At 44.3% G+C, this 26950-nt stretch overlaps 2 protein-coding genes across 5 annotated transcripts in view; one reads left to right on the top strand and one right to left on the bottom strand.

The window, feature by feature from the left end:
* Positions 1–19517, top strand: part of myo18b (myosin XVIIIB) — a 31717-nt gene extending 12200 nt beyond the window's left edge. For 3 of the 4 annotated variants that reach the window (XM_028973265.1, XM_028973262.1, XM_028973264.1), the window contains 30 exons: positions 124–316; positions 437–517; positions 595–715; positions 1099–1246; positions 1332–1515; positions 1736–1886; positions 2622–2731; positions 2834–2899; positions 3150–3278; positions 4366–4509; positions 4621–4710; positions 4967–5086; positions 5545–5650; positions 5992–6116; positions 6645–6799; positions 7183–7306; positions 7778–7978; positions 8441–8551; positions 8765–8869; positions 10516–10677; positions 11117–11230; positions 11376–11492; positions 11592–11675; positions 11876–12013; positions 12146–12331; positions 14024–14157; positions 14742–14783; positions 15973–16128; positions 17755–18717; positions 19414–19517. In XM_028973265.1, the coding sequence (XP_028829098.1) occupies positions 124–316; positions 437–517; positions 595–715; positions 1099–1246; positions 1332–1515; positions 1736–1886; positions 2622–2731; positions 2834–2899; positions 3150–3278; positions 4366–4509; positions 4621–4710; positions 4967–5086; positions 5545–5650; positions 5992–6116; positions 6645–6799; positions 7183–7306; positions 7778–7978; positions 8441–8551; positions 8765–8869; positions 10516–10677; positions 11117–11230; positions 11376–11492; positions 11592–11675; positions 11876–12013; positions 12146–12331; positions 14024–14157; positions 14742–14783; positions 15973–16128; positions 17755–18712 (4555 nt within the window). In that variant the 3' untranslated portion in view covers positions 18713–18717; positions 19414–19517. The remainder of the gene's footprint in view (positions 1–123; positions 317–436; positions 518–594; positions 716–1098; positions 1247–1331; positions 1516–1735; positions 1887–2621; positions 2732–2833; positions 2900–3149; positions 3279–4365; positions 4510–4620; positions 4711–4966; positions 5087–5544; positions 5651–5991; positions 6117–6644; positions 6800–7182; positions 7307–7777; positions 7979–8440; positions 8552–8764; positions 8870–10515; positions 10678–11116; positions 11231–11375; positions 11493–11591; positions 11676–11875; positions 12014–12145; positions 12332–14023; positions 14158–14741; positions 14784–15972; positions 16129–17754; positions 18718–19413) is intronic. The other variant, XM_028973263.1, reaches the window with a different exon arrangement.
* Positions 19518–20300: 783 nt separating this feature from the next.
* On the bottom strand, positions 20301–22342 carry npm2b (nucleophosmin/nucleoplasmin, 2b). The gene is made up of 8 exons (XM_028974589.1): positions 22306–22342; positions 22122–22204; positions 21924–22043; positions 21271–21364; positions 21028–21158; positions 20910–20941; positions 20784–20820; positions 20301–20342 (listed from the first exon to the last, which is right to left on the bottom strand). Exons 1-8 carry the CDS (start codon positions 22340–22342, stop codon positions 20301–20303), a joined length of 576 nt encoding a protein of 191 aa, XP_028830422.1.
* Between the last annotated feature and the right edge of the window lie 4608 nt (positions 22343–26950).

Genomic DNA, 26950 nt, shown 5'->3' with positions numbered 1-26950 from the left:
TGGGTGGTAGTAGCCTAGTGGGTTAACTCGTCCATGAATGAGACCTCGTAACTACTGTAAGTTGCTCTGATAAATGCCGTAAATATTTTGAAGCCTGCGATGTCCCTCGTTTGTTTCTCTCAGAGCTCTGTGCTCGCAGCACCTGACTCTGGCCTCGGTGCTGGTTGTGGACACGCCTGGCCTCCGTAACCCCCGGCACAACGGAGAGGAGAGGGCTGCTGCGTTCCCTGAGCTATGCAGTAACTACCTGCAGGAGAGACTTCTGGAGCACTACTTCACACACACATTCACGCACACCTTGGACAGATACAAACAGGTATCACAGCACCCATAAATTAATAATTACTTCTAAATAAAAGATGCCTTTGTTTTGTATCGTAAGCCTATTATTGTTTTATTAACATGGTCAATCATAATGTTTCAATAACCTCTGTAGGAAAAAGTGTCAGTCGATTTTGTGTCTCCAGAAAGCAGCCCATCAGAAGTGGTGTCTGCTATTGATCAGCCAGGTCTCCAGGTACTTCTTACAGCTTACATCACACTAATGTAAAAATATAGATATGCTCCTAAAATGCTTTCTGCCCCCCCTCCCAGGTCAGAGCAGCAGAAGGAGACCCGCGTGGGCTGCTGTGGGTCCTTGATGAGGAGCTGATGACTCCCGGTTCCACTGAGAGCACAGTGCTGGAGAGGGTGTGCCGTTACTTTGGCAACACAGGTGCCCTGCTACATGCACATAATCGGATAGTAGAAACGGATGAGAGATTTATGCATGAATAAATTAATGAAATTTCTTTTGGTCATAGCCACTGCAGTTTTCTATGATAAAACATTTCTGTTCTGGTGGAACCGCAAGTCTTCTAAAATGATGTCCCCATTCACATATCAAATAAACATCATTAACCCGTTCAGATTCCCAAAAAAACATCTAGGAGAGTCTGGAGAGAAGACTTAGATGGGATATATGACCATCATCAGACTGGAGAATTTGATTTATTTTTTCCTAGGACAATGGCCGTGTTTTTGACATACATGATTTCCTTGTCAATGTATGGCAGATACATCTACTTCAGTTACACATTCATCTCCTCCTTTCTGCAGTACGTCAATGTGAGCAGCCCCTGCAGTGCGAGATCTCCCACCAGATGGGCTCAGACCCAATACGCTATGACCTGTCTGGCTGGTTCAGCCTGGTCCAAAATAACCCATCCGCTCTCAATGCAATTTCAATTCTCCACAACTCATCCATGTAAGTGAAGAGTGGGGCTTAATTTCTAATCACTCTTGTGTCTTCGGGGTAAATATTTTTAGCCTTTTCTTCTATCTTCCATCAGTGCGGTGGTGAAGGCCCTGTTTTCCCCTCGCGCATCATTGCCGCCGTTGTGCCGGGGGCTGGGAGGTGTGGAGGGTGGATCTCAGCGCTCGTTGGAAAGAAGCAGCATCATCAGAAAGACCTTCAGTGCTGGCCTGGCCGCCATCAGGCGGCACTCGCACTGCATTTCAGTCAAACTTCAGGCAGTAAGTACAAATAAACACACACTTATCTACTGAAAAGAGATTAAAAAAAAAATCTGATTCTGGTGAATCTGAACTAAACATGGAGACAATGTCTATCGCCTTATACAGCCTTTCTGTGCATTTAACACAATGCTGTTGGTACATAGAGTGCAAAATGAATAAAAATCTCATAATTCATGTGCCCACGCTGCACTGTTTCTCTCGTTCTCTCTCACTGCAGGATGCTCTGATTAATCTGATTCGCCGTGCCAGCCCGGTGTTCCTGCAGTGCATCAGTGCAAAGACAAATGCTGGTGCACTTGATGTACCAGCGATTCGCATTCAAATGCACTCAACTCACATCCTCTCGGCTCTGCAGCTGTACCGCGCAGGTCTGTAACCCTCACCACAGTTAACACATACAATTGGATTAGAAATGGCATGGGTGCCAGGCGCCTAATGCTTAATTCTGGCCTGCCTGATCCCAAACACTTGAAACACCTGCTCATGGGAAAACTCGGTGTGTGTCTGTAATTCTTCTTCCAGTTTACCCCATCATTAATTAATGGGGTAAATAAGCACCAGAGACCCAAGTTTACATAACAGTGAAATTACATGTTTTGATAAAACTGCTCTACAATCTAAAAACATATTTGTAATACATGCAAGAAATATCTTTCAATCAGCAACTCTATTTTCAGATGTGATCAAAGGAATCTTTTGGGCATCTAAGTGTAATGTGGTGACTGCTGTTAAAACTGCTGAACTTTAATGACTGATGTGACACTACAAAATGGAATTTTGTTTCAACATTTTCATTTCCTGAAGGAGATTGAGTCTTATTTGTACGTTAATGAAATTTGTTAATGAAAGTTGCTCTGGATAAGGGTGCCATATAAATACACTTATTGAGCATTTATGCATATATGTGTTTACACAAATGTGTTGATCCTGGAATAATCCAAATCCAAACAAATCTGAACAAAACCAAACTCTCAGCCATCTTGACTTTATATTATATGACAAAATGTGGCCCACACACAAACACATGCAGAACAGTTTCACCTATTTTTGTGCCAGAGTTTTATTGTGAGTTTCATTTTTCTCTATCATCCTCGGCCCCTCAGGTTACCCTGAGCATATGACCCTCAGTGAGTTCCGCTGCCGGTTTCAGGCACTATCGCCTCCTGTGATGAAACGTTATGGCTCAGTCTTCATCACCCCAGATGAGAGAAAGGTCACCGACCCACACACACACTCAAATCCATATTGCTCCGTGTCCATCTTGCCAGCTTGTCAGTGGTAAAGCGTGTCTCTCATTGGCGCTGGTGTTTTCCAGGCTGTTGAGGAGCTGCTGCCAGATCTGGACCTGGAAAAGAAGAGTATTGTAGTGGGGGCGAGCAGGGTGAGAACTTCTATGATGTGTTGGGCCAGAGAGTCTAAATGCAAATTATGCTCATGAGTCACAGTGACTCATGCAGCGGCAGCTGAAAGTGACTCCAGTGATGGTGCTGTGACTGTACCCTTTATTTGCTTCACTCTTCACTTTTTCCACTAATTGAGCACAAAAATAATTTTAATGGAGTTGACACATTTGGTAATCACAGACTGAATATATATACAAAACGCAGCATGAATGTGTATCTCTGTGGCAGGTGTTTATGAAGAGGAATGTGCTGAAGTACCTGAATGAGCAGAGAGATAAATTAGTGAGCGGATGGCTGGTGCTAATGCAGGCCTCCTGTCTGGGACACCTGGCCCGCCAGAGGTACCGCCGCTTGAAGGTGAGAGACGCTCCCCAACTGGGCAGGGCTGCCGTGGATTCATGCTGAATCCACTCAGACTGACTGCACTGGTGTTAATTGCGTTGTTAGGTGTGTGGGTCGATTTGGGTTCCTACAACATGCTATCATAATTTTTAACCCAGTTCTGTGCATTTACGAAAACACAAAAATGTGAACTTAATGTGTTGTTTTTCCTGATTCATATTGGGTGAAAAATTTGTAAATGAAAATTTGTCTCTAGTGATGTCATTGTAATTACATTAGTCGTTTCCACAGATTCACACAATTATTACAGTTATATATTTTTTGACCATACTAAAATCAGATAAACGTTAATATTCTAACTGAATGCCACCAGATTGAGGTATATTCTGTTTCAAATATTTTTGTAGGAATACTTTAATTTCAAGGACTAGGTCAAAGCAGTGTTGTAATGTAATAAGAACATCTTAATACATGAATATCTACAGAGGCCCGGTCAGTCCTAGACATCCTGTCTCAGAATTAAACTGCACCAAACAACAATGTGAAAAGGTAGACCGTTCCTAGCCTGAATAATTCCAGTGTTATTATAATTGCTTGATTTAGGATTTGTGTTTTCCAGTTGGAAAGGAAACTATACATTTAAAAAGACATAAAAATATCAAAACTCCAGTCCAGATATTGTTTATGTTGTAAATGACTGTTAATGACAGAATATCTGCACACATGTAGAAAGTGTTTGTTAAGCCTGTCACTATAAAAGCTCCATTCATTATTAGAAAACCCTTTTCAATATTTTAGTACAGCTGGTTACATTTGCACTGTTTAGAACTGCCCAAATTTGTGTATTATCTAGTGCATCAGCAGATTCATTACATGTTGTTTTATGGTAAACAAGTACTTTTCAAAAATACCCTATAGTGTATATTTCCTCTTTTTCCACAAAAAATACATAGTATATATTTTATTGTGGTTGTTAGTTAATTAAAATGGTCACCAAACCCTTTTTGGTTCAGCAAAAAGAGAGTCAGGTCGTTCTCCAGGTCGCTGTATAGACTGTGATGGATGCTGTGGTGCCGTTGAACCTCTTGTCTGCTGTGCACAGGTGCAGCAGATGGCTGTGAGGTGCATCCAGAGGAACCTGCGCTCTCTCACTGAAGTGCGCAGCTGGAGCTGGTGGAGGCTCTTGTGCAAAGTGCGCCCCCTGCTGGACGTCAACATTGACGATCTGAAGTTTCGGGCTAAGGAGGTAGAGGGCCTGGTTATTGCACACGCAGTTTGCCACAGCTAATGGTAATTGATACTTGTGATTATGAATCTGAGATGCTTGGTCGGCCTCATTCGGTCTCTGCTCTCTCAGGACGAGATTTCGGCTTTAAGGAGGCGCCTGGAGAAGTCAGAGAAGGACAGGAATGAACTAAGACAGAGTGCTGATGACCTCGAGACCAAGGCAAGTCACATCAGATGCCAGAAACAGTCATCTCTGAGCAGCAGTTCAATCACCAGCCAGTCTCTGGGCTCCTGTCCACTTCAGTGCCTTAACATTTAATGACAGTCTCTTATTTTACTTGGCTGTCCCCCTCACCCCACCCCATAAATCTTAAGCGCTTAGGTGATTAGCATCCTGCAGTGATGAACGCGGTGTAGGGCCAGCAGGCAGCAGATGAATGAGAGGACTGATGAGGGGAATGATCTCTGCGGGGCAGGTGACAGCCATGTCGTCGGAGCTGAGCGATGAGCGCTTCCGGGGCGACGCGGTGAATCAAGCACTGGATGTCGAGAGGACCGAGAGGCTGCGGCTGAGCAAGGAGAACAAGGAGCTACAGGTTTTTCTCTGCCTTTTTCATTTCTTTAATACCAGCCACTATTTTCTTTTTGTCTTGGCCACATTCAGTCATTGTTTAGAATACTTTTAGAATACTAATAAAAAAGCACATTTTTTAAATACTGCAGTCCGGTATCCATTAGGGGGCGCCCAAGTGGTATCAGTTTAAAGTTTACATTTACATTTACGGCATTCAGCAGCTGCCTTTATCCAGAGGGGCTTACAATCAGTAGTTACAAGGACAGTCTTGTCTTACTACAATGGGAGTAAGTGGGGTTTGAACCTGTGACTTTGTAGTCTTGTAGTCTTAGAACAATAATTTAACACCAAATATAATTTTAAAGGTACAGTTTTATGTTGCAAAAGATGTTATGAAAGTATTTTCCTTGTTTTGTCTTTTTTAAAGTAATTGCTGTGAATGCAGATGCTTTACCGTGGGCCTGTGTGTATCCACCTCAGGCACGATTGGAACAGTGTAAAGTGTCGATGGAGGCCATTGAAAAACAACTGGAGGAGGAGAAGCAGAAAGTCGAAAGCAAGGAGAAACCAGGCACAGCCGGGACAGGTGTTACTCGCAAGAACTGTACAAGTGTTGCAAATTTCTGATTGCTGTATCAAATTACTGATTTAGTGAAATCCTTTTAATAGTACAAATGGTAGTAGTGTTGCCAAGTTTGGATAAATCAAACAACTCATTTTAGCCTTTGACTGAATTTGTTTTTAATGTGCTGAGTTTTTTGGCAACCCAAGTCCTTTTATTGGCCCTGTATCTATCTGATGGCTGGTCTTTCTCTGCAAAATCTCTTACAACATCTGATAGGTAGACCCCCTGGGATCTGTGGTCTACACTTTTGCTTACCATTTTGGGCTTTGCTCAATATGGCCTTTTGTACCCTGTGTGTGAAGAGCTAGAGATCCAGATGCAGCTGGAGTGTGCACAGACGGAAGTGGAGTTTCTGCGCAGGCGGCTGCGGCAGACAGAGGAGCGTCTGGAGGCTGAGAGACAGACCCGAGAGCAGCTGGACAGTAAGGTGAGGTTTCCATACAGTGCATGGGTGTGTAATTGCTCTCTGTGCTGCAAAAAATGAAGACTTAATGCTGATGCGTCAGCCATCCTGGCCTGATAGCAGTAAATGGCTGATCTCCATCAGTCACTATCAGTCACTCATTTTTTTTCTTACATTCTCTCTCTTTTGCTCCCTGTTGATCATATGCTGCCTTTCTGTGCTTCTGAAATATCCTAATTAGAAACATCCTAATTATAAATGTTAAATATCCTAAGTTCTGAGTCCAAACATTGCAGATATTTTTATATTCACATGGAAAAGTTCATGTAGTTGATGACCTCCATTTACTCTTATTTTCTTTAAAAAAAATCATTAAACATAAGGCACATAAATATAATTTGTAAGGTTGTCCAAGACTTTGCTCAGTCAAGCAAATTTCCCTTTTAAGCACTTGAATGCTTCTCTCACAGTCTCTTAATCTGTCTATACTTAATTTTCTGTCTTTCTTGCTGTTCCCTCTCTCTGTGACCGTCTGGCTTTCCCGTGTGACAGATCTTTGAGCTGCAGGCCCAGCTGGAACAGTCCAAGCGTTCAGTGTCTGATCTGAAACGCCAGTCCAGGCGTGTGACCTCTGACCTGCAGGATGCCCGAGTGCTGACCGACAGTCTGCAGGGGCGTATCCATGAACTGGAGAGGAAGCAGAGGAGGTATGTTTTTCAGCCAACCACAGTAGCAGTGGTAGCACAACTCCCTGTGATTAAATATGAATAGCTCCATGCAAAATGAAGCACAGCTCCATCTTATTTCAAATGTATTTGCTAGGTTCATCTTAATTATTGATCATTAATAAATCAAACTGGCCTAAGACTCTAGGATGAGTCCCTCTGCTCCCTTATGATGTTTGTATTTAAAAACATATGGTAATGAGAGGAGATGCCACAACTGCAGTATGTGCTGGAAATGCATGTTTATGAGCTTATACACATTGCTTGACTTAGTGTCTGAATTAGGCCACTGTTATCGAGTTTTGAGAGCACATTTTGTGTGAATCTTGTGTAATTGTGTGTGTTTTGTGCATATGTGTGTGTAGGTTTGACAGTGAGCTGACCCAGGCTCTGGAGGAGGCGGACAATGAAAGGGAGCAGAAGAACAAGGCCGTTGAAGAGGGCACAGCTCTGACCGCTGAGATGCTCGGGCTGCGCCACTCGCTCAAGGTGCGCCGCCATTCACCGCTCGGCTGCTCATTGTGGGATTCAGGCTCCCGTTTAAATGAACGGCAGTCAGTCATGACCTCCACACAAGCTGACGGAGCATACGAAGCGGCATAATCCCTTTTACAGCCTGTCAAAACAGCATTTGCTTCAAATCTGGTGCTGGGTAGTGTGAGGTCTGCTTATCCTCATTCACTGCCGTGTGTGTAGCCTCTTAATGTGATAACAGACATGAGTTTTCTGTCTGTGTGTGTCCACATGTGCAATATGTGTTCATTGTGTGATTGTGTTTTTGTATGCATATCTGTCTGTCTGTTTGTATATATGCGTAAAAATTTATTGAGTTGTATGTTTTTGTGTATATGTGTAATCATACTTATATCCACATTTGTGTCCTTATGTTTCATTCTGTTCAGTTAAATTCTCTGCCTTCATGTAGAATAGTCTTTTAGTCTTCCTCTCCACCCATCACAGGACAGCCAGGCAGAAGTGTCCCACCTCCAGCAACAGAAAGAGGAGCTCTGTGCTCAGATACGGGACCTCAGTGTCCCGGCAGCTCTGACCAGCGACTCCATCCCAGAGTTGAAGAAGCATCTGCGGGAGCTGCAGAGCCGAGATGAAGGGCGTTCGCAAGAGATTAGCACCCTCTCTTCAAAAATCCAGCAGCATGAGCAGGTGAGACTTCCAAACCCCACCCTGCTTACACCAAACTCTTGCCAGAGTGTACGTTAAGCACTTAATACGATTTAAAATAGCTTTATGACATGGGAATTATGAAATATCTTCGGGATGTCAAAATTAAGTTTAAGCAGTATATTTATGAAGTGGATGCAAACCTGCTATATACACGACAGGCCAGAAGTCTGGGGCCATCCTTGGATTAAATTTCAACTTTTCTAATGTTAATTTTCTGTAAGTGTTGTTTAATGTATGTTATGTATCATGCATGTATCATTTGGCTTTATCATTTCCAGATCATTTTGGAAATAATCTGTCCAACCCCTGTTAAAAGCATATATATTTAATTAAGCTTTAGAGCTTAATGCTCGGTTTTGCGTGGTTTTATGCTGTGAGGGGCTGTCTGTAGTGAGTTGCTATCATTTTGGCCCTCAATGGGCTTTTTGTTCTTGCCTTCAGATGCATTTGCGCTGTGAGATGGAGATGGAGAGAATGAAGCAGATCCATCAAAAAGAGCTGGAGGACAAAGACGAGGAACTCGAGGACATGCAGAAGTCCTCACAGAGACGGGTAAAAAGAGTACAGTGTGTCTAAACATATTTGTATGTAAGCACACACCCGTAGGTGTTACTTCTGTGTATTTGTGTGTGTGTTTCTGTGTAAATATCTCTGAGCATTAATTGATTGCTGCTGAGCTAAAAAGCAAAGTGCATTGGAAAAAAAACCTTTTGGCATATAAGTAATGAATGCAGACTCTTTTAATGTGTGTGTGTTTGTGAGCAGCTCCGGCAGCTGGAGATGCAGCTGGAACAGGAGTATGAGGAGAAGCAGATGGTTGTCCACGAGAAGCATGACCTGGAAGGCCTGATCGCCACACTCTGTGACCAGGTAACATCAAACATGCCTCACACACCACTAACTCGCTTGATCTATGGACAGCAGGTGCATTATGTGCAGAAATACTCAATGATGTTTAAGTGTGTGGGTGTGCAATCTCGCCATTAAAAAAATATATGGGTCCATGGTGAGTACCTGAAGATGGAAGTGCATCTGCGTAAAGTCTTATGAGAAGACGCCGGCCTTCAACCCCTGTGATGTATGGTAGTGGTGCCAAGAGACTCTGGCCAGCCCACAGCCTCATTCAGCATCACATAGTAATGCATTCCATTTTTTTATTGCGATATTCCTCCAGCGGCAGATGTTACAGTTTTATCATTATGTCAGCGCTCACTTGAAGAAACATTAGTTCTGCAGGAAAGAGTTCACCTATTCCACTGCATTAAAACCCTCCATGCTCCACAAAACTTGAGAAACGTGTGTGTAGTGCAGTCAAAAATGAAGCGTAAAAACAAAAATAAAAAAATATTAAGAGGTTTATTGTGCGACTTTTGCACACATTTAAATCATAATTGACACCATTCAAACAAGTTTGTTTTTAACCCAACATTGGCAACCCTGGTAATCCGAAGGCTACTGTTCCTACTGAGACAGAGTCAGAAGACTCCCACCCATTTTCTACGAGTCCTAATGAGTCCAGTGGGAACTGCAACTGCTGACCACTCATAGCGTGAATGAAATTAATGACCTGCATATTTCTTTCTGTAAGGGTAACCAGGAGAGTCACAGAGTGCAGGCACGATGACAATTATATACCATAAATATGGATGACATTTAAGTTAATTAATAATTAATTGTTGTCAAACAACAGGGGGTTATTTTCCATTTTTATTTTATTATATTATTTCACATTCTGTGTAATTTGTGGCACTATCCTTCACACCAGCAACCCACCAAGGGCAAGGTTTGGCTGAGAGCAAAAACAACCTGCCAAGATTTGGCAAAACCAAAGAAGTCAGTGAGAAGAATACATTATTTTTCTCCCTGTCTGATTGAACTCTCACCCCAATTAACAGCTTGCGTCTTGCACTTCTTATGAAACTGGAGGGTTAGCGAACTTCCATGTGATTTTACGGACCCATGCATGAAGAAACAGCGCTGGTGTGGTGGTTTTTTTGGAACATGTTATCGGTGGTGAACCAGAGGCTCTGTGTTAGACACGGAGCCACTGAGAGTTATGAATTTTTCTGCCGTAATGCTCTGTAGGAGATGAATGTAACAGCAGAAACCAAACCAGTACGCCTTGCACTGCTTCCCTGTACATTTTTTTTTTTTTTGGGGGGGAGGACTTGACAGCCTTTTTAATGAATCTTCAGTATTTAAGCCCCACCACCCAAGACCATGCTGCTCTGTATACTGAAATTCCATAACCATTCATCAAAGGAAGCGGCACAAACCCACTGCGCTTAAGTAGTTCGAAACACAAGTGGCTCAGCTTTTAGAGTACCCCAATGTAGCCAGGAACAAGATATTAAATGCAATGCAAAGCTTGCAGGTGAAAAATGGACCGCTGAGGCTGTGGAGCCTCTCAGGCCACGATTTACTGTCATTACCTACCATGGGTAAAACCAGCTGTAAAGGAAGTTTTCCTTCCTTTCCCTTTCTCTGCCCACCTCTCCGGCCCCATCGCGTCTCAGGTAGGACACCGGGACTTCGATGTGGAGAAGAAGCTGCGTCGTGACCTGAAGCGCACGCACGCTCTGCTCAGCGACGCGCAGCTGCTGCTCTCCACCGTCGACGTTCCCGGGCAGGGCCTCGCCTCCGGCGCCAAGGAGCAGCTGGAGCGTCTGCACTGCCAGGTACCCGACTGCCACATCACTGCAGCTGACTGCCGTTTTTAAAATCACAGTGCACCAGGCCAGCGGGGACCCGATTAGCTTCTGTCACTTTAAGCTGTGGAATGAGCGGCGAATCAGCAGCGTTTATGTTACACCTACACATCTCCTGTGTGAGACGCACACAGATTACATTCCTCCTTAGCAATTAAACATGTATTGAAACATGATTTAAACGGGTTTAAATCGTGCAGCACTGCCCTCCTGGGCACCTGGTTGATCACCCACTTTACAGATAAACACCTTGAGAACAACAAAGGGATCGTTCTACACAGATCCTATACAAACCCGCCTCACACCGCCCTACAGATTACCGTTTAGTCATTCAGATGAACGCTGCTGTGAGCGTGGCTCTGACACCGATTTCTTTTTGCTCTCCCTGTCCCTTCGTCTTTGGCTGCAGCTGGAGGAGAGTGAAGCTCGCCGTCTGGAGGTTGAGAACTCACAGAAGACATTGGCTTTGGAGCTAGAGAATGCTCAGCTGGAATTGGAGAACATTTGCAAGCACAAAAGCCTGGTAAGAACAAAGACAAAAAAAAAGTGGGTGACGGGTAAAGTAGGTGAGGGATGGATGATCCTCGTGGAAAACTAGTAGGCTGCACGGAGCTACATGAAGCAGCTAAAAATTGATGGAGGGCATGGAACGATTGGTTGACCTCCAGGTGGATGAACAGCTGGCCCACCTGCAGCATGAGAAGAGTGATTTGCTGAAGAGGCTGGAGGAGGATCAAGAGGATCTCAACGAGCTTATGAAGAAGCACAAGGCCCTCATCGCCCAGGTGCATAGTGAACCTCAACTAAAACCCTGCAGATCAGACAGATCTTGGGTTGTGTGAATCAGTGGTATGTTGTAATTTTCTGTGGGGTTTTTTTGTCAGTCCTCTAGTGACATCTCTCAGATCCGTGAGCTGCAGGCAGATCTCGAAGAAACCAAAAAACAGAGGCAGGCTTTACAAGAAGAGGTAAGAAGTGCATCCACACCATCCTCATCAACTCCTAACCTTAAACACAGAACGATAAAAGGCTGCCCATCTGTTGAGAGAATCGCAAATGAGCTGTCGTTACCTACCAAGGGTAAAACCAGCTGCTAAACCAGCCCTACCCGTGGCAGAGAAGCAGTAAAGTGCTGGGAAACACACCTTCTTGTTCCAACCATCCCCAGCTGCAGCGGAGTGTCACGCGAGTGCAGTTCCTGGAGTCGACCACGGTCGCGCGCAGCATCGTCAGTAAGCAGGAGGCGCGTGTGTGTGATCTGGAGAACAAGCTGGAGTTCCAGAGGGGGCAGGTCAAGAGGTTTGAGGTCAGAACAAAACCGAACAAAATCACCTCCTACACAGTCATCTTCTGCAGCCTTATCTATCCTTCCTCAGAGCTACATGTATATTTGTGTGTGTGTGTGTGTGTGTGTGTGTGTGTTTGTGCACTTTCTTAGGTGCTGGTGCTGCGTCTGAGGGACAGCGTGGTGCGCCTGGGTGAGGAGCTGGAGCAGGCTGCACAGGCGGAGGCCAGAGAGAGGGAGAGCTCCCAGTACTACCAACAGCGACTGGCCGACATACGCCTTGAGATGGAGGACCTGAGCCTGAGGGAGCAGGAGAGCAGCCGACGACGCATGGATCTGGTAAAGCAGCAGAAAGGCACACACACTTCAGTTACACCAAAAATTCATCACAGGTTTGAGAAATCAGGCAATCCTCTAATCTTGTCAGTTTTGTCAAGTGGGCCTTAAAACATGACTTTTGTACGTAGACTCAGTGGATTATCAATATTGTGCATATATGTGCATATTGTCAGGGCGTTCTTTCAAGAATATTCACAACATGATTACATGATAACAGTTTTTAGGTCCAGGTAATGCACCTTAATTTTTTTTAAACTAAAAGATCAATTTAAACTGTAATTAGGGGTGAGCGCAGGCAGATATGTCATCATTAAAAGATTCAGTGATGGTGTGCAGGACTGGAAAACCCTCACCATCACTCACTCACTTTCTTTAAACCTTTTTATCCGCATTTGGCTTGCAGTCCATCCTAAACACCAGTCCACCGCATGGCACACACATCATTCAGGATCACATTCACACCTACATCCGTCCACATGCAATCTCCACACACACAAACCAGGGATCACTAAAGGTGTGAGGCAACTTTCCGAAGAGCGAAGCTGCCCTTCATTACTGCTAGTTAACATTAGCCTGAGCTGCTGCCAGTGTGCGGCAGATCAAGCTTTTTTCTGTGTCCAATGTCAAGTGTCTGATTTCTTTCTGCCCCATACAGTCAATAACATGCTGTGTGAAGCCATAAGAAACTACTTTCACCCTGACTAAATCTGAAATGATTGAAAACATGGCAGCAATCAGTGGTGTTGTGCTATTTCAACTGATAAAAAAAATTATCTTCTTATCATATAAGAATTTAAAAAAAGATATACTATTAATTTTTTGCAGATTGCTTTTCAAATATACCACTTAATTATGGAGCCATTGACAGGGGAGATTTGCCCCATTATGTATGTATGGACTCTTCTGACATGACGAAGATGGAGCACACATTGCAACAGCTGCTGTGATAATATATACTGCCCTCTGCACTGTGGGTTGCAAGGAGATACCAATAATTGCTACAGCCTTATTTATGCCCAGTGAATGCACCGACTCTGACAGGGAATTATAAAAGACACACAAAGTCATACAAACACATTTACACATACACATACTCTCACCAAGCCTCTCCAGGTTATTGGCGATGAAAGGGAGGGCACACTGGTGGAGGTGTGGTTGTCATGGCGATGGGAAGAGTGAAATGGGATTTGTTGTATCAATAACCTTGAGGAGACAATGAGAATTAATCATAGCCGGACTGAGGCTCCGCCGTGCAGGAGAAAGAGAGAGAGTGAATGAATGAGAGCTGGGGAATGAAAGTACAGATGGGGGAAGGAATTAATAAATCAATTGCTGGACAGGTTTTGTCCCCATGTTGTTGTAATTAGCAAATAATTCCCCTGATGTGTCCCTGAACAAAGAATCCAAATAGTACACACACTCATGGACAGATCCACTTTTGCCAGCAAATGAGGGTATGCAAGAATGTAATAGATGCACAAGTTAAGATTATTAATGAGCTTTCATTTTATAATACCTCATAATTAAAAATCCCACCACTTTGTCTTTGGTCTTAGCATGAAACCCTCCTCTTAAAATGTAATTTGGATTGAATAATGAAGGGTGTAATTGCGCTCTAATAGCTTTGCCTCAGTGGTAGCGTGAGGTCCATGCTGCCCATCAAGGCATAGCTCACTGCTTCACTGTCTGCAGGAGATGCAAGTGGAGGAGCTCAGTGCTGTCAGACAGACTCTGCAGGCCGATTTGGAGACGTCCATCCGGCGCATCGCTGATCTGCAGGCGGCCCTGGAAGAGGTGGAGTCGAGCGATGAGAGTGACACCGAGAGGTAGATGTATGAAAAAGGCTCCATCATATACTATGGTCTCAAGTAAAGACAAGAAGAAATTTTATATTAAAGACTATAGAACCCATTGTACATAAGTGGTGTAAAAAATTCACTGTTTGATTGGTTATAAAGGGGTTTTGCCTATAACATCGTGGTTACACGATGGCCAATTTATTATTATACACTTTTATGTGTTGTGACAATGTGAGAGACAACAGTTTTTGATATGGGTAATAACATTAACCAAAGCAGACCTTTATAATGACAAAAAATATATACTGACTAATATAATGACTAAACATATTTTAACTGCTAATAATTCGTTCATATTATTATTTTTTTTCTCCAGCACCCCCAATATCACTTACATTGAGTCAAGAGCTGTAAATTGTTTTTACATGCATAATATACCCTGCATCTCTGCTGGGTGTATAAATTATTAGTGGGCTCCCGGTCCCAGTGCCACAAGTGTGCCACCTGTAATTAACCTGGTTTGTTCCACACTTTTCACTACACAAACTGACCTAAGACCAGGTCAACACCTCTCTCTCCCTCTCCTTCTCCTTCTTCCCTGCTGTCGCCAGCGTTCAGACCGCAGTGGAGTCCTTTACTAGAAAGAGAGACCTGTAAGAAAGCATGCTGCTGCCCCGCCTGGGCCCTGATCTGTGTGGTGTGGGAATGGAGGGAGTGCGGATGTGGGCCTCAGCCTGCTGGATGTGGTTGTGTAACACGCATTACCTCCATCTGAAAATAACTCCTGTCGCTTTCAGAGGAAAGGTGCTATCGAGCTGGCACATCATGGTCTTCCCGTGTCTGTGTATTTTTAGGCGTCCGTTGTGAGGTTTGAATGACAGAGCTTTGAAAATTACCCTGTGACTGATGTCTGTTTTAAATATATATATATATATTCGCAACAATTCGGAAAAATGAACGAAGTCAGCAGGGAGTGCATCGAGCTTTGCATGTGTTAAAGTGGAGTGAAAAACTATTTTGTCACTTTGCTTACTTGAATGCGCGCTCACAGCTGAGGCACTGGCACAGGTTGAGGAGGAGACGATGAAAACACACATATTGAGGCAGGAATTACACACTAAAGTTCCTCTGAAAGTTCACCAGCTGTGATATGCTTTGTCTCCTGAATAATGCATGTGCATTAGCCCAACCTCCACCACCACCTTCCTCTTTCATTCTTCTCCTCTCTCTCTCTCTATATATATATATTTTATTTCTGGCACTCTGTGGTGTAACTACAAAGGGAGGCTGGATTGTATTCCCTTGCATTCTCCTTCGGCTGTAACAGAAATGAATTCAGCCGGTGCATAAGTGCAGGGCGACCAACACGTTGCTGCATCTGAGAAACTGGACGTGGAAGAAATCCAGGTCGTTGGACGCTGGACGTTTCACCTTAGCCCCACGTTTCCTGCAGGAGTGAAGGGCATCAGACGAGCCCCGGAGACAGGGAGACGACCGTAATTGCCTCACAGCTCACCAGACAGCTACACCTCGCTGTGCCGTTTCACTGAGCTTATTAGACACTGGGAGAAGTATCAAAGGGACCTGCTGTGGAAACACCTGTATGTGTTTGGCACACCTCTGGAAGCAAGAGTTCACAGCGTCCATAGAACAGAACAGCTTTTTTCCTTCGCAAAAATCCTTGCATGTTTTAAGGATCGCCTCTCACACCGACCCCTTGCTGCACTATGTTTGGCTTCACTAGAATCTAAGCATAAGGAGAACAGAAACTGGTCCGACAGGTGGCTGTCCTGCTGTGCTACAGCACGTGATTAACTCTGTCACATGCTGGTCCTGTTGCAGTGACAGTGCGTCCAGTGTGGGCACCGAAGATGTGGGAGAAGGGATCCGGAACTGGCTGGGTGTCCCACGTGGCCGAGCCTCCAGGTCGTCGTATGACAGTGGCAGCACCACAGGCCGCCAGTCAGTCACCGAAACCATGAGCACTTATAGCTTCCGGTGAGAACACTGCACTATAGCAGACAGATTCACTGATTTTTTTTTTTTTGGTGAATGCCTGCAGCGGAAGGCCATATTTATGACATACAATATATGACACTACAGTGTTCTGTATCTGTTATTCTGCTTTATGCTTAATTGACTATATTCAGTGTTTTTGTGTCCACTGCATTTCCACTTATATCCAGTACAGTTTTATTCTAAATGAAAGTGAAGTTATTGTCATTGTGATACACTGCAGCAGAGCACATGGTGCACACACCATGAAATGTGTCCTCTGCTTTTAACCAGAGGACATGGTGAGCAGTGGGCAGCCATGACAGGTGCCTGGGGAGCAGTGTGTGGGGATGCTTTTGCTCAGTGACACCTCAGTGGCACCTTGGTGGCTCGGGATTCGAACCAGCAACCTTCTGATTACGGGGCCACTTCCTTAACCGCTAGGCCACCACTGCCCCACATGCATATATGTTTAGATTCTATGTTTACATATTTACATTTTATTATAATGCCTTCAGAATTCATTTGTTTTCTGCTCTTTTTTTTTTTGCACTGCCTCTATATAGTGAGTTCTTGATCCTGTCTGTTCCATTGTCTAGACACCATGCTGCTGTGTACTGTGTATGACCAGCTGTCATGTAAACACAATGTTTCTGCTCGTTTTCTGGATTCCTACATTTCCCTTTGGGATCAATAAAGTATCTATGTCTCTCTCTACCACCAATCAAAAGTTTTGACACCCATGTAGAGGCTACAGAGAATATGATGGAGGCTACTTTTTAATATAATACAGGAAACTATAGAGTTTTGGGCAGTTTGCAACGTGCCTCACACCTCCATAGTTCGTGGGATTGAATCCAGGCTTGGACCTTGTTGTTGTGAAAATCCCTCCAGGTTCTCAGTTACCTCCCGCTGTCCAAAGGCATACACACCAAGTGGATTGGCGACTAAATTGACCATAGATGTGTGTGTGTGTGTAAGTTCCCAACCTTTATCCAGTGAGTTCGTTTTTTTCTGTTTCATCACATTGGGGCAGTGGTGGGCTAGCGGGTAAAAAAGCAGACTTGTAATCAGAAATTTTGTGGGTTCACAATCCCAAAATAACAAGGTGACTAGATCCCCTTGAGCAAGGTACTGTCCCACACTGCTCCCCAGGTGCCTTTCATGCCATCACTAAGGTGATTGGTTAAATGCTGAAAACACATTTTATGGTGTGCACCATGTGCTGTGCTTGCTGTGGATCACAATGACAAATGACATTTTCACTTGTTCAGTTATCTCGGTTTACCTTTATGAGTCATTTGCACACTACTGTCATCATCATAAGCATCTTTATTAACATAAGTGAAAAGTAAGCAGCCAAAAGGTTTTTAACTTCGGAACTCTTTCAGAACTATTGGAAAACTTGATGGAATCGAGGAGTGTAAATTGCTGTCATTGCAAAAGTCACAGCTTTGAAGATCCTACATATTTACATAACCTTGTGTGTGCTGTTTTGAGTCTTCAGTTGTGTTCTAGAAATGTACAAATTGTCTGAAAAAGAAAAAAGTAGGTGTATTGAAACTTCTGGCTGGTAGTGTAGTTTTCAAATCATTTCCAGCTCATCCGATTGTGTGCTTCCGCATCTAGATCATGCTCACAAGACCTAGAGGAGGATTCTAAGGAGCAAGGAGGAGGTCTGGGAAGAGCGTCCTCCTCGACCGCCCTGTCCGAGCTGCTGGAGGGGCTACGTAAGAAGCGTGCAGGCTGGGACAGGGGTTCAGAAGCCGGCGAGGGCAGCACCACCTCCCTGCCCATCTACCAAACCACTGGAGCATCCACACTGCGCCGCAGAGCCTCGACCTTATCAGTGGGAGCGGATGAGAGCATGGAAGGGCCATCTGAAGCCCCTGTGGTGCGCCCTGGTATCCTGAAGCCCTCCAGCCCGCTGCTGCCCCGCGTGTCCAGTCTGTGTTCTCTAACAGATGCCAGTCCGGCCACCACCAGCACAGCACCGGTCACAAGCACAAGCGTGGCAAAGATGACACGATTTGGCTCCTGCGACTCCCTCACCTCCGTCTCCTCAGCTATAGGCTCCCGCCGACCCCTGACCAACCCCTCCATCCCAGAGGAAGGGGAGGAGGAACATCGTGTCCCCAAAACCCTTCCTTCCTCCAGCAGCTACCAACCAATCCACCGCAGGCTAATCGGGGGCCTGACGGCAGAGGGTGGCGAGTCAGACCTGGGGGCGGAGCCTCTGGTGTTTCAGAACCGGCGTCTCATCGGCAGCCTGGGGTCAGAGAAGAGCCGAGGCCTGCAGGCGTACACAAGCGACGCTAGCTCAGACATTCTCCCCGCTATCCGACGAGCAGAGTCCACCAGCAGCCTGGCGAGCAGCTCCCGTGGGGGCACCAGGCGAGCCCTGAGCGTGCACTTTGGGGACCTGCCTAAATCCCGGTCGTCACGCCGCGAGTCCGACTCGGACTCCTCCAGCTCGGGGGGTTCGCAGCGCCGGGGGCCTCAGGGCGAGAGGCTGGAGGCCGAGGGCAGCGAGGGAGATGTCACCTCCGTGATGAAGAAATACCTGAAGAAGTCTGAGGTTGACTGACTGAGGTGAGGACCACCTTCAGAGCAAGAACCCTTTCATTCCTACTTCTCTCCTTCCAATAATCGGCAAAGGAAGAAATTACATGAATTTCTGTTTTCTCACCTGGTTTCGTGGTGTTAAGAGTCGTGGTTTTATACATCAAGCTGCATGAATTGATCCAAATTATGATTGAACTTTACGAGGGACCTTCAAAATATTAACTTACACATACTAAGTACTACTTTTCATGTACAATTTTCAAATCACATTGTTTCTAAATTCAATTTAGATTTGAATTTCAATTAATTGGGCAGCTCATAACTGAAATCCCCTCTATTTCATTTACATTTATGGCATTTATCAGACGCCCTTATCCAGAGCGACTTACAATAAGTAGTTATAGGGACAGTCTCCCTGGAGCAACTTAGGGTTAAGTGTCTTGCTCAGGGACACAATGGTAGGAAGTGGGATTTGAACCTGTGACTTTGTAGTCTTATGGTTCATAGGCAAGTGTGTTACCCACTAGGCTACAACCAATTATTGGATGCAGCTATTACCTCCTTATTCAGAAATCAATATAGATGGAATTGTGGATTCTGGGGCGAGATGGCTTGATCTCATTCAACTTCAGATTGATAAGCATGAACATCATAAAGTGCTTCACATGCCATGCATACATAAATTAACCTGCTTTTTTTTTTTTTTTTTTTTTTAATTCACAGAGTTCCCAGTTCTTCAGCATCAAGAGAATGGTGCACATAGAAACATGCACAATGAACAAGCTCTATTTTAAACACTGTTTGTACACAATAAATATATTTACTCAGTCATGTGTGAAATTATTCTGATCAGGATTAATTCAAAGTAACTGGCTCAAGTATGGAATTTACATAGAACAGAATCTTCCAGAAAAATACATTTTACCATACCATAAAGATTAAATGTAATGTGTTAAAATAATAATTTGTATATAATGAAGTAGTGTTCTTCAGTAAGGGTAAGGTATGTTCATACAGTAATGTATTTACAGGAAAAAAATTATAATAATAAAAAAAAAAAAAAAAAAAAAAAAAAAAAGCTTTTCACCAACATGGTCAATGCAAATTTGTCTTGATTAGGGAAAACATGGGAGAAAATTCTGAAGGGATTTTCTTATCTTGGCTGCCGACATTTTAATAAATGTTACAGTTCAATGAAAGTTCACCATATTATATAAGCCTCTTAGCAACAGGCATATGCAATAAGAATATTTATGGTCCACCCAGCATCCCTGACCTTTTAAAATTACACAAAAGCCCATCTTCTTAAACTTGTGCGGCAAAGAGCATGTGGCACATTTACAAAAAAAAATAAAATAATAAATATAAAATTAAGAGTCAGGAAAGATTTATTTTTATTAATAAAAGGCCAGGTTTTCACTGAAAATAGTTCAATGTTTATTAATCTTCTTTTAAACAGCATTTGCAGTTTCAGTGCAGTTCTTGTTCAGTTTCCCCTCCCCAGTCTATGTTTCCTAGAAAGAAACTGCATGTATTTAAAAAAAGAAAAAGAAAAAAGGAAAATCCTGGCCAGCAGCCCACTATCTTAATACGCACCTGAAAAAGAAAACTCAAACCTTCTGCCCCAGTGGCTTTCGTCCTCTTCCTTTTCCCTGGACAGGAAATGAACAGTTTATGTTTAGGATTGACTTATAATAATTAAAACATCTTCCAGTCAAATGACCACAAACTTTCAATTTAGATCACAGGCTCACATTCGGCAATTACTGGTTTAGTCCCCCCGGGGCAACATCATTAAATGCCTTGCTCAGGGCCAGGATTGTGTTGGGGGGGTTCGAGAGTGATTGCACCATGGGTTAGCAGTTGCGCTGCAGTGTATGCATAATAAAAGGGAGAGGAAAGTCCAGGTACTCTAGATGTACAATAAAAGTGGAATTTTAACACTACGCCACAGCAGAAACTTAGAATCCCATGGACCAATAAACCATTTCCAGCAGTAACATAAAATGGTTCTTTTTTAGGCTGCCACAGGACTGCCTCATGCCAAAGAACTACAAAGGACCTATAATTTACAGAACATACACAGAACACACCTTTTTGGGTGGGTTGTTTTCATCATCTGAAAGGGCCCTGCATATGGGAGATGTGAGCAACATGTTAACGTGAATGTATTTAAACGATACTGTGCTTTGCAAAATTATGTTAAACTCAAGACGTACCCTTCATCGTCGGCCTTCTCTGGTTTCTTCCGCTAAAACAAATCCAATGAAACACGTCGTTGTCCTATAGGGACTAAGTCCATAAACTGCAGGCAGGAGAAAATCATCTCACCTTCACAGAACCACTGTTCTTTGCCCCCGCCTTTTTAGCTGGTTTCACAGGCGACTCCTCGATATCTTCCTCCTCCTCCACTTCCTCATCCAGTTCCTCCTCCTCATCCATTTCTTCATCAGAGGACTCATCTTCTACTACAAACATACATTTCTGAATAGCTGCAAGGTAGCTGGGTAGCCCATTCACACATCACTTTAATGGCCGTGCAGTTTATGGTTTATGTAATGGCTTAATTAGATTACTCACAGGCAATGTGCTCCGCGCAAACGTAGACTGGCCCGGAGCCCACCTTCAGTCGGAAAGCTACCGGGGGGTGTAAATCTATACCAGACAAGTTGACCTACAGTGTTGGCAGGAGGAGGCAATAAGAAGTCAAAGATATTTGAGTACCACCTATGTCAAACGGTTTACACATTTAATGAAAGGGAAAGGGAAGTGATTGTCATTGTGATACACAGCACACAATGAAATGTGTCCTCTGCATTTAACAATCACCCTTGGTGAGCAGTGGGCAGCCATGACATGCGCCCAGGGAGCAGTGGTGCTTTGCTCAGTGAGACCTTGGTTTCAAACATCCGCAACTACATAATTGTTCTTTCAGACATCGTTACACCATTCTTGTGAGGAGAAAGGACTTCCTCATTAACGGCTATTGGGCTTGGGCATTACATATTTGCAATAACATTCTTACTAGGAAAAAAAAATTTCAGAATACGGACATCAGAAATGGAAGTACTGGCTTGTAGATATGTAATGCGCATTTCGAGTGACTGCAGAAATGTGAAATACTGGATCTCTAAAATATCAATAGATGGGAACGAAAAATGTTGATATCTTTGTAACCTGAAATGTTCTGTATATCCTTCCCACTCCAGCTATTAAACGGGAACCCCGCTCACCGTCGGCATGGCCTTGGCGTGAAGCGTAGCGACCGGCACCGCGGTCTCGCCGTCGGTCCCCGCTGCGGTCACCAGCTCCACGACGTTGAACTCGTCTTTGGCGGCGTGGCCGAGACACATCTGCAAAGCAGAGCGACATGGGGAGCACGGACGCGCAGGGCCGCTCTAACCCGACAGGAGGCCGGCGCGCTGGCTTACTGATCGGAGGGCAAGCTGGTGCTGGTGGTTCGTGTCGTCCGCTTTGAACTGCTGTTCTTTATTATGCTCGTTCAGCTCACAGCCTAACACGACAACATATTATATATATTATATACACACACACAGACAAAAACGCGCAAATAATTAAATACTGTGTTTATAATTGAGAAGGTCAATTGGATACCCCACAGGATGGAGAGAGGTTTCTCTGATTTGTTCATTTCCGTTTTGACGTTTAGCGCTTAAATCCTGGAGGGAAGCATATTAAATTACTATTATTAAATTATATATTTAAAAATATATATATATATAGTCGCACTTTTAATTGGACGGGCGCGGGCTTACCAACAGCGCAGCGCCCCGGAACGCCTGAGAGGTTAAAGGGCGCGCGTTGGGCTCGTCCGTCCCTTTTATAGGCCTCTGATGACGTCACGGGACCGCAGGTTGACTCTGACGACGGAAAACACCGCTTCCGAGCACTTTTTGTGAAATCCGGCCTCCCATTTCTATTACGATTTTTTTATAACACATTTAAAGGAGTAATTTATATGCCAATAGGGAAAGTTACTAGTGAATCGTTGGCTAGTCACTAGTTAACCAGACAAATTATAAGACCTTCCTCTTTAAAGAATATTTAGATTAAATTGTAATTTTCTTGTTGTCGAACTTGTGTACAGAATCTACAACAGAGTGAATAAAAAGATTGCATTCATAGTTGGGGTCCTAGTGAACCGGAATTGATCACTTCATCGATGGTAACTTAAGCATGTTGTAAGTCGCTCTGGATAAGGGCGTCTGCCAAATGCCGTAAATGTAAATATAAATTTACCAAATATTATAAACCTGAAAAGATAAATTCACTTCTTTATAGCTTAATATTTCATAAAAAAAAAAAAAACACCATCCTACTGGTCTAATGGTATCGGGGCAGTGGTGGAATAACGGGTAAGGAAGCGGACACGAGGTGCCACTGAGCAAAGTACCGTCCCCCGGCTGCCCGCTGCCCAGATGATATATATGAACCTCTTCAGCATTGAGGTACTCCAGGTCCAGGAGTGCAAAAGGAGGAAATATTCAGTTATTGTCCTGATTTGGCTACATCTGGATGTCTGTAAGGGACGTCTGCGGAGGGCTGGAGCCCCCAACCATGGTTTCTGGCAGCCGTAAACCTGTCTAGGAGCAGTGGTGGACAGTGAGTGAGTCCTATCGTCTCTAACCATCTCTTCCAACCTTCTTTACATGATTCAGTGTTTCAGGAATGGTGCCATAAGGGCATCAAGCTTTGCAAAGATCTGTTTGTTGACCATAGGTTTGCATTGTTTGAACAGCTTTCTGAAAGGTTTAACCTACCCAATGCTCATTTATTCAGATACCTGCAAGTAAGACACTTCATTGGCTCTTTAATACCAAATTTCCCTGAGGCTCCTGCTGTAAACATTCTAGATAATCTCCTCTGTTTGTTCCTGCTTGGGAGAAAGATTTAAACTTGTCACTGTCAGATGATAATTGGAATTTAATTCTTAAGCTTGTCAACTCAACCTCCTTATGTGCCCTCCACTCTATTACAGTTTGAGGTTGTACACAGGGCTAATTTCTCCCAACTTAAACTCTCCCGTTTCTACCCAGACATTGATCCTTGCTGTGATAAATGTAAAAGCGGAGAGGCGACTCTTACTGGACATGCCTGAATTTGGAAAAATTCTGGAGGGATGTTTTTAAAACCTTGTCGCACATACTGAAATGCAACCTTGAACCAGACCCTCTGATCACTCTTTTTGGTATGACTGAAGAGGAAGATAACTCCAGCTAAACAGCGTTTGTTATCTTTTGCGACACTCCTGGCCAGGCGTTCTCTTTTATTCAAGTGGAAGGATTCCACGTCACCCACTCACGCCCTGTGGTATTATGTCCTGTTTGTCCCTGGAGAAGATTCACTATTCAGACTTGAAATTTCAACAGGTGTGGGGGCCCTTCCTTTGCTTTTTCATGTACATTTATAGTTTGATTCCAATGAATTGTTGGTCTGTTTGTTTTTGCCATGCAGGACCAAAAAAAACTTCCAGCTCCATAGTCTTTCTTGTTTTTTTTTTCTTTTCTTTTTTTTGTTCTTCAAATGCCTGGTATATAGGCTTTCTTATGCATGTAAAGCTGGCTTGGAGTCAGGGAGGGGTGGGCTGGGTGCTATAGGGTTTATAAGGGGGTTATAACATTTACAGTATATTGAAACATTACATGTTTACCCTGTTATATCCCTGTTTAAAATCAATAAAAATATTGTTGAATTAAAAAAAAAAAAAACTTGCAAGCGTGAGATAATTTCATATGAGGTAAGATTTTTCTCCTCACAGCTGCCCTGAATATGTTCAGTTGTGAATCACCCCACAGTACTTAATGTAATTCAGTGTCATGGTATACAGGTAAATGGATTACAGTAAGGCAGCTGAATGGTGATGTTGGTGTTTGGAACGGTGGCGTGACGTGTGTTATTCACTTTTGTAAGCACCCCACAGGAGAATGTGCAGCACTGGGTGCGTGAGGGCATATACTTGTGCCATACGGCAGATAGTGGTATAATGTATAATTGATCCCCACCCCACCGGTTTGGGTGCAAATCGCTCAGCCGCCGGATTACAGAGTGGAGAGAACACGAGCTAGGACTGTGACCGCTGGTCCCTGGGGTACCGCAGTCAGCCCCGCTCTGCCATGAAAGACTCAGAGGCAGGGGATGAAAAGGAGACTATGGAGGAGTAGATGGAGATGGCAGAAGTGGAGGGGTCGGGGGGGTGGGACAGTGATAAAGAGACTTGGCTGGGGCAGGTAAGCCTCATGTGTGTCAGACGCATAGGGAACCTTTATGGCTCATGTCTCATATTGGGGAGTGCTTTGGTTCTTTTCTCTGCTCCTTTTTCATAAATAAAAACGCACGGTCGTGGCTTTTGCAACGAAGGCGCCCGCCAGAGAGAAAGACGTTAAAAATAGAAGACCGTAAATAGGAGTTAACCAAATGCCCGCCTTTGCCTCATGGGTGTTCTTCGTACCTCATCCATATCTCTCAGCACCATATACACGCAGCCATACTGAGGCAATGTGTGTGTGTGTGTGTGTGTGTGTGTGGGAGGGAGGGATAAAATGATTCCTCAGCATGCCTGGTTTTATTCACCTCTTGCTGAAGCCAAGGAATGCGGCAGACGTATATAAATGTAACAGAAGTGTGCAGTGTGTCTGCCTGTCCAGACAAATAAATAAGACAAACATGTGACCAGTAGAGGGTTTACAAGAACAAGAAACAGACTTTAGCGCTCGGGCGCTTGCAGAAGAAGAGACATGGCTTAGGGTATTAGGCATGGCAACCACGTCTTGTCAGCGCGCCTGGACGGCTCACAACTCCGGCTAAGCCTAATTGCTTGTATACTATATGCATGGGCCTAATTCCTCTGCTGGCACGCGCGTAACCGTCGCGAGGAGAGCGTGGAAGCACAGGGGAGATGTCTTAAGGAAACAGCTTCAGATCTCCCGTCCTCAGATGCGGTCTAATCTCGTTGCCTTTCATCGGGGATGAGAATAGCCCGTTTCTCATCAACACCGTTATGAGGCGCATTGAAATTGCGCCAGTATGTCACTGGAGCCCGGGATCGTCCTGGAGCCGTATAAGGTTTGGTGACTCACTGGAGTCTGTGTCTTGGGCCGGCGGTGTCACCGGCAGACATGTTTCTGGGCATTTCACTGTGAGGCTGGGAAGCATCTTCAGCCCATGAGTGATGCCTTCAGCCCCGAGCAAGTGATCTCATGCTAATTTGACAACGGCGCTTTTTTTCAACACCAGGGAGAGAGTTGACAAAGCAGACAGAACTGCAGACAATGTGGCGATGAACAGTTTGTTATTTTGCTGGTGAATCATGCATTGTAAAGTATTTAATGATTATCATGACAAAGTAGGCTCCTCTAATGAGAATGACGGACAGACAGTGAGGTTTTTTTAGGGGGGGACTCGGTCTTTTGTGAAAAGGAACTGCTTGACGTTTGCCTTTTGAATTGGAGCAAGGCGGCATCTGAATGCAAACCGTCTGCTGCGGAACATCGAAATCTGAAGCCTTTGAGCTCCGTCCACCCTGCTCATGAAAGATTGACCAGCCATTGTGCACACTCTGTGGTCGCTCAACAGTGTGGGGATGCCAGGTCTGCAGCTCGGCAGCCAGGGAATACACTGCAAGCATTTTAAGGGCTTCCGGACTGGAATAGAGCCGCCATGGTTGACTGTTCTCGGATGGCTGCGTGAGCATTCTGGCTCTGCATAATCAACAGAAATGTATTACGGAAATTGAGCCCATTTACAGCCACTACAATGCAAATGTCTGATTGAAAAGACAAGCTCTTCTTTAACAGATTCTACATTGTGAGGGCATTTGGCAGGAAAGCAGCATGTGCTGCAGATGTGTGCTTATGCTGGAAAATGGAAGCAATATACTAGTTTTCATGGTAAAACTGCAACATACATTAGCTATTATTATGGCTGGGGTTGGACTGAAAAAAAAACTGAAAGCCATATGTTATGGTATCATTTGGACTGCACCAGCTTTTCACAGAAAGGTAATTAATTCTACCTATGGCCTAGCGGGTAAGGAAATGGACCTGTAATCGGAAGGTTGCCAGTTCAAAACACGTGCAGCCAAGGTACCACTGAGGTGCCACTGAGCAAAATACACTGCTCCCCGGGCGCCTGTCATGGCTGCCCACTGCTCACAAAGGGTGATGGTTAAAAGCAGAGGACACATTTCATTGTGGCACCGTGTGCTGTGCTGCAGTGTTTCACAATGAAAATCATTTCGCTT

This window comes from Denticeps clupeoides, chromosome 3 (genome assembly GCF_900700375.1).
Source record: "Denticeps clupeoides chromosome 3, fDenClu1.1, whole genome shotgun sequence".
In the NCBI taxonomy this organism is placed as follows: Eukaryota; Metazoa; Chordata; class Actinopteri; order Clupeiformes; family Denticipitidae; genus Denticeps; species Denticeps clupeoides.
The sequence above is the reverse complement of the archived record's forward strand: the minus strand, read 5'-3'. Positions and strand labels throughout refer to the sequence as shown.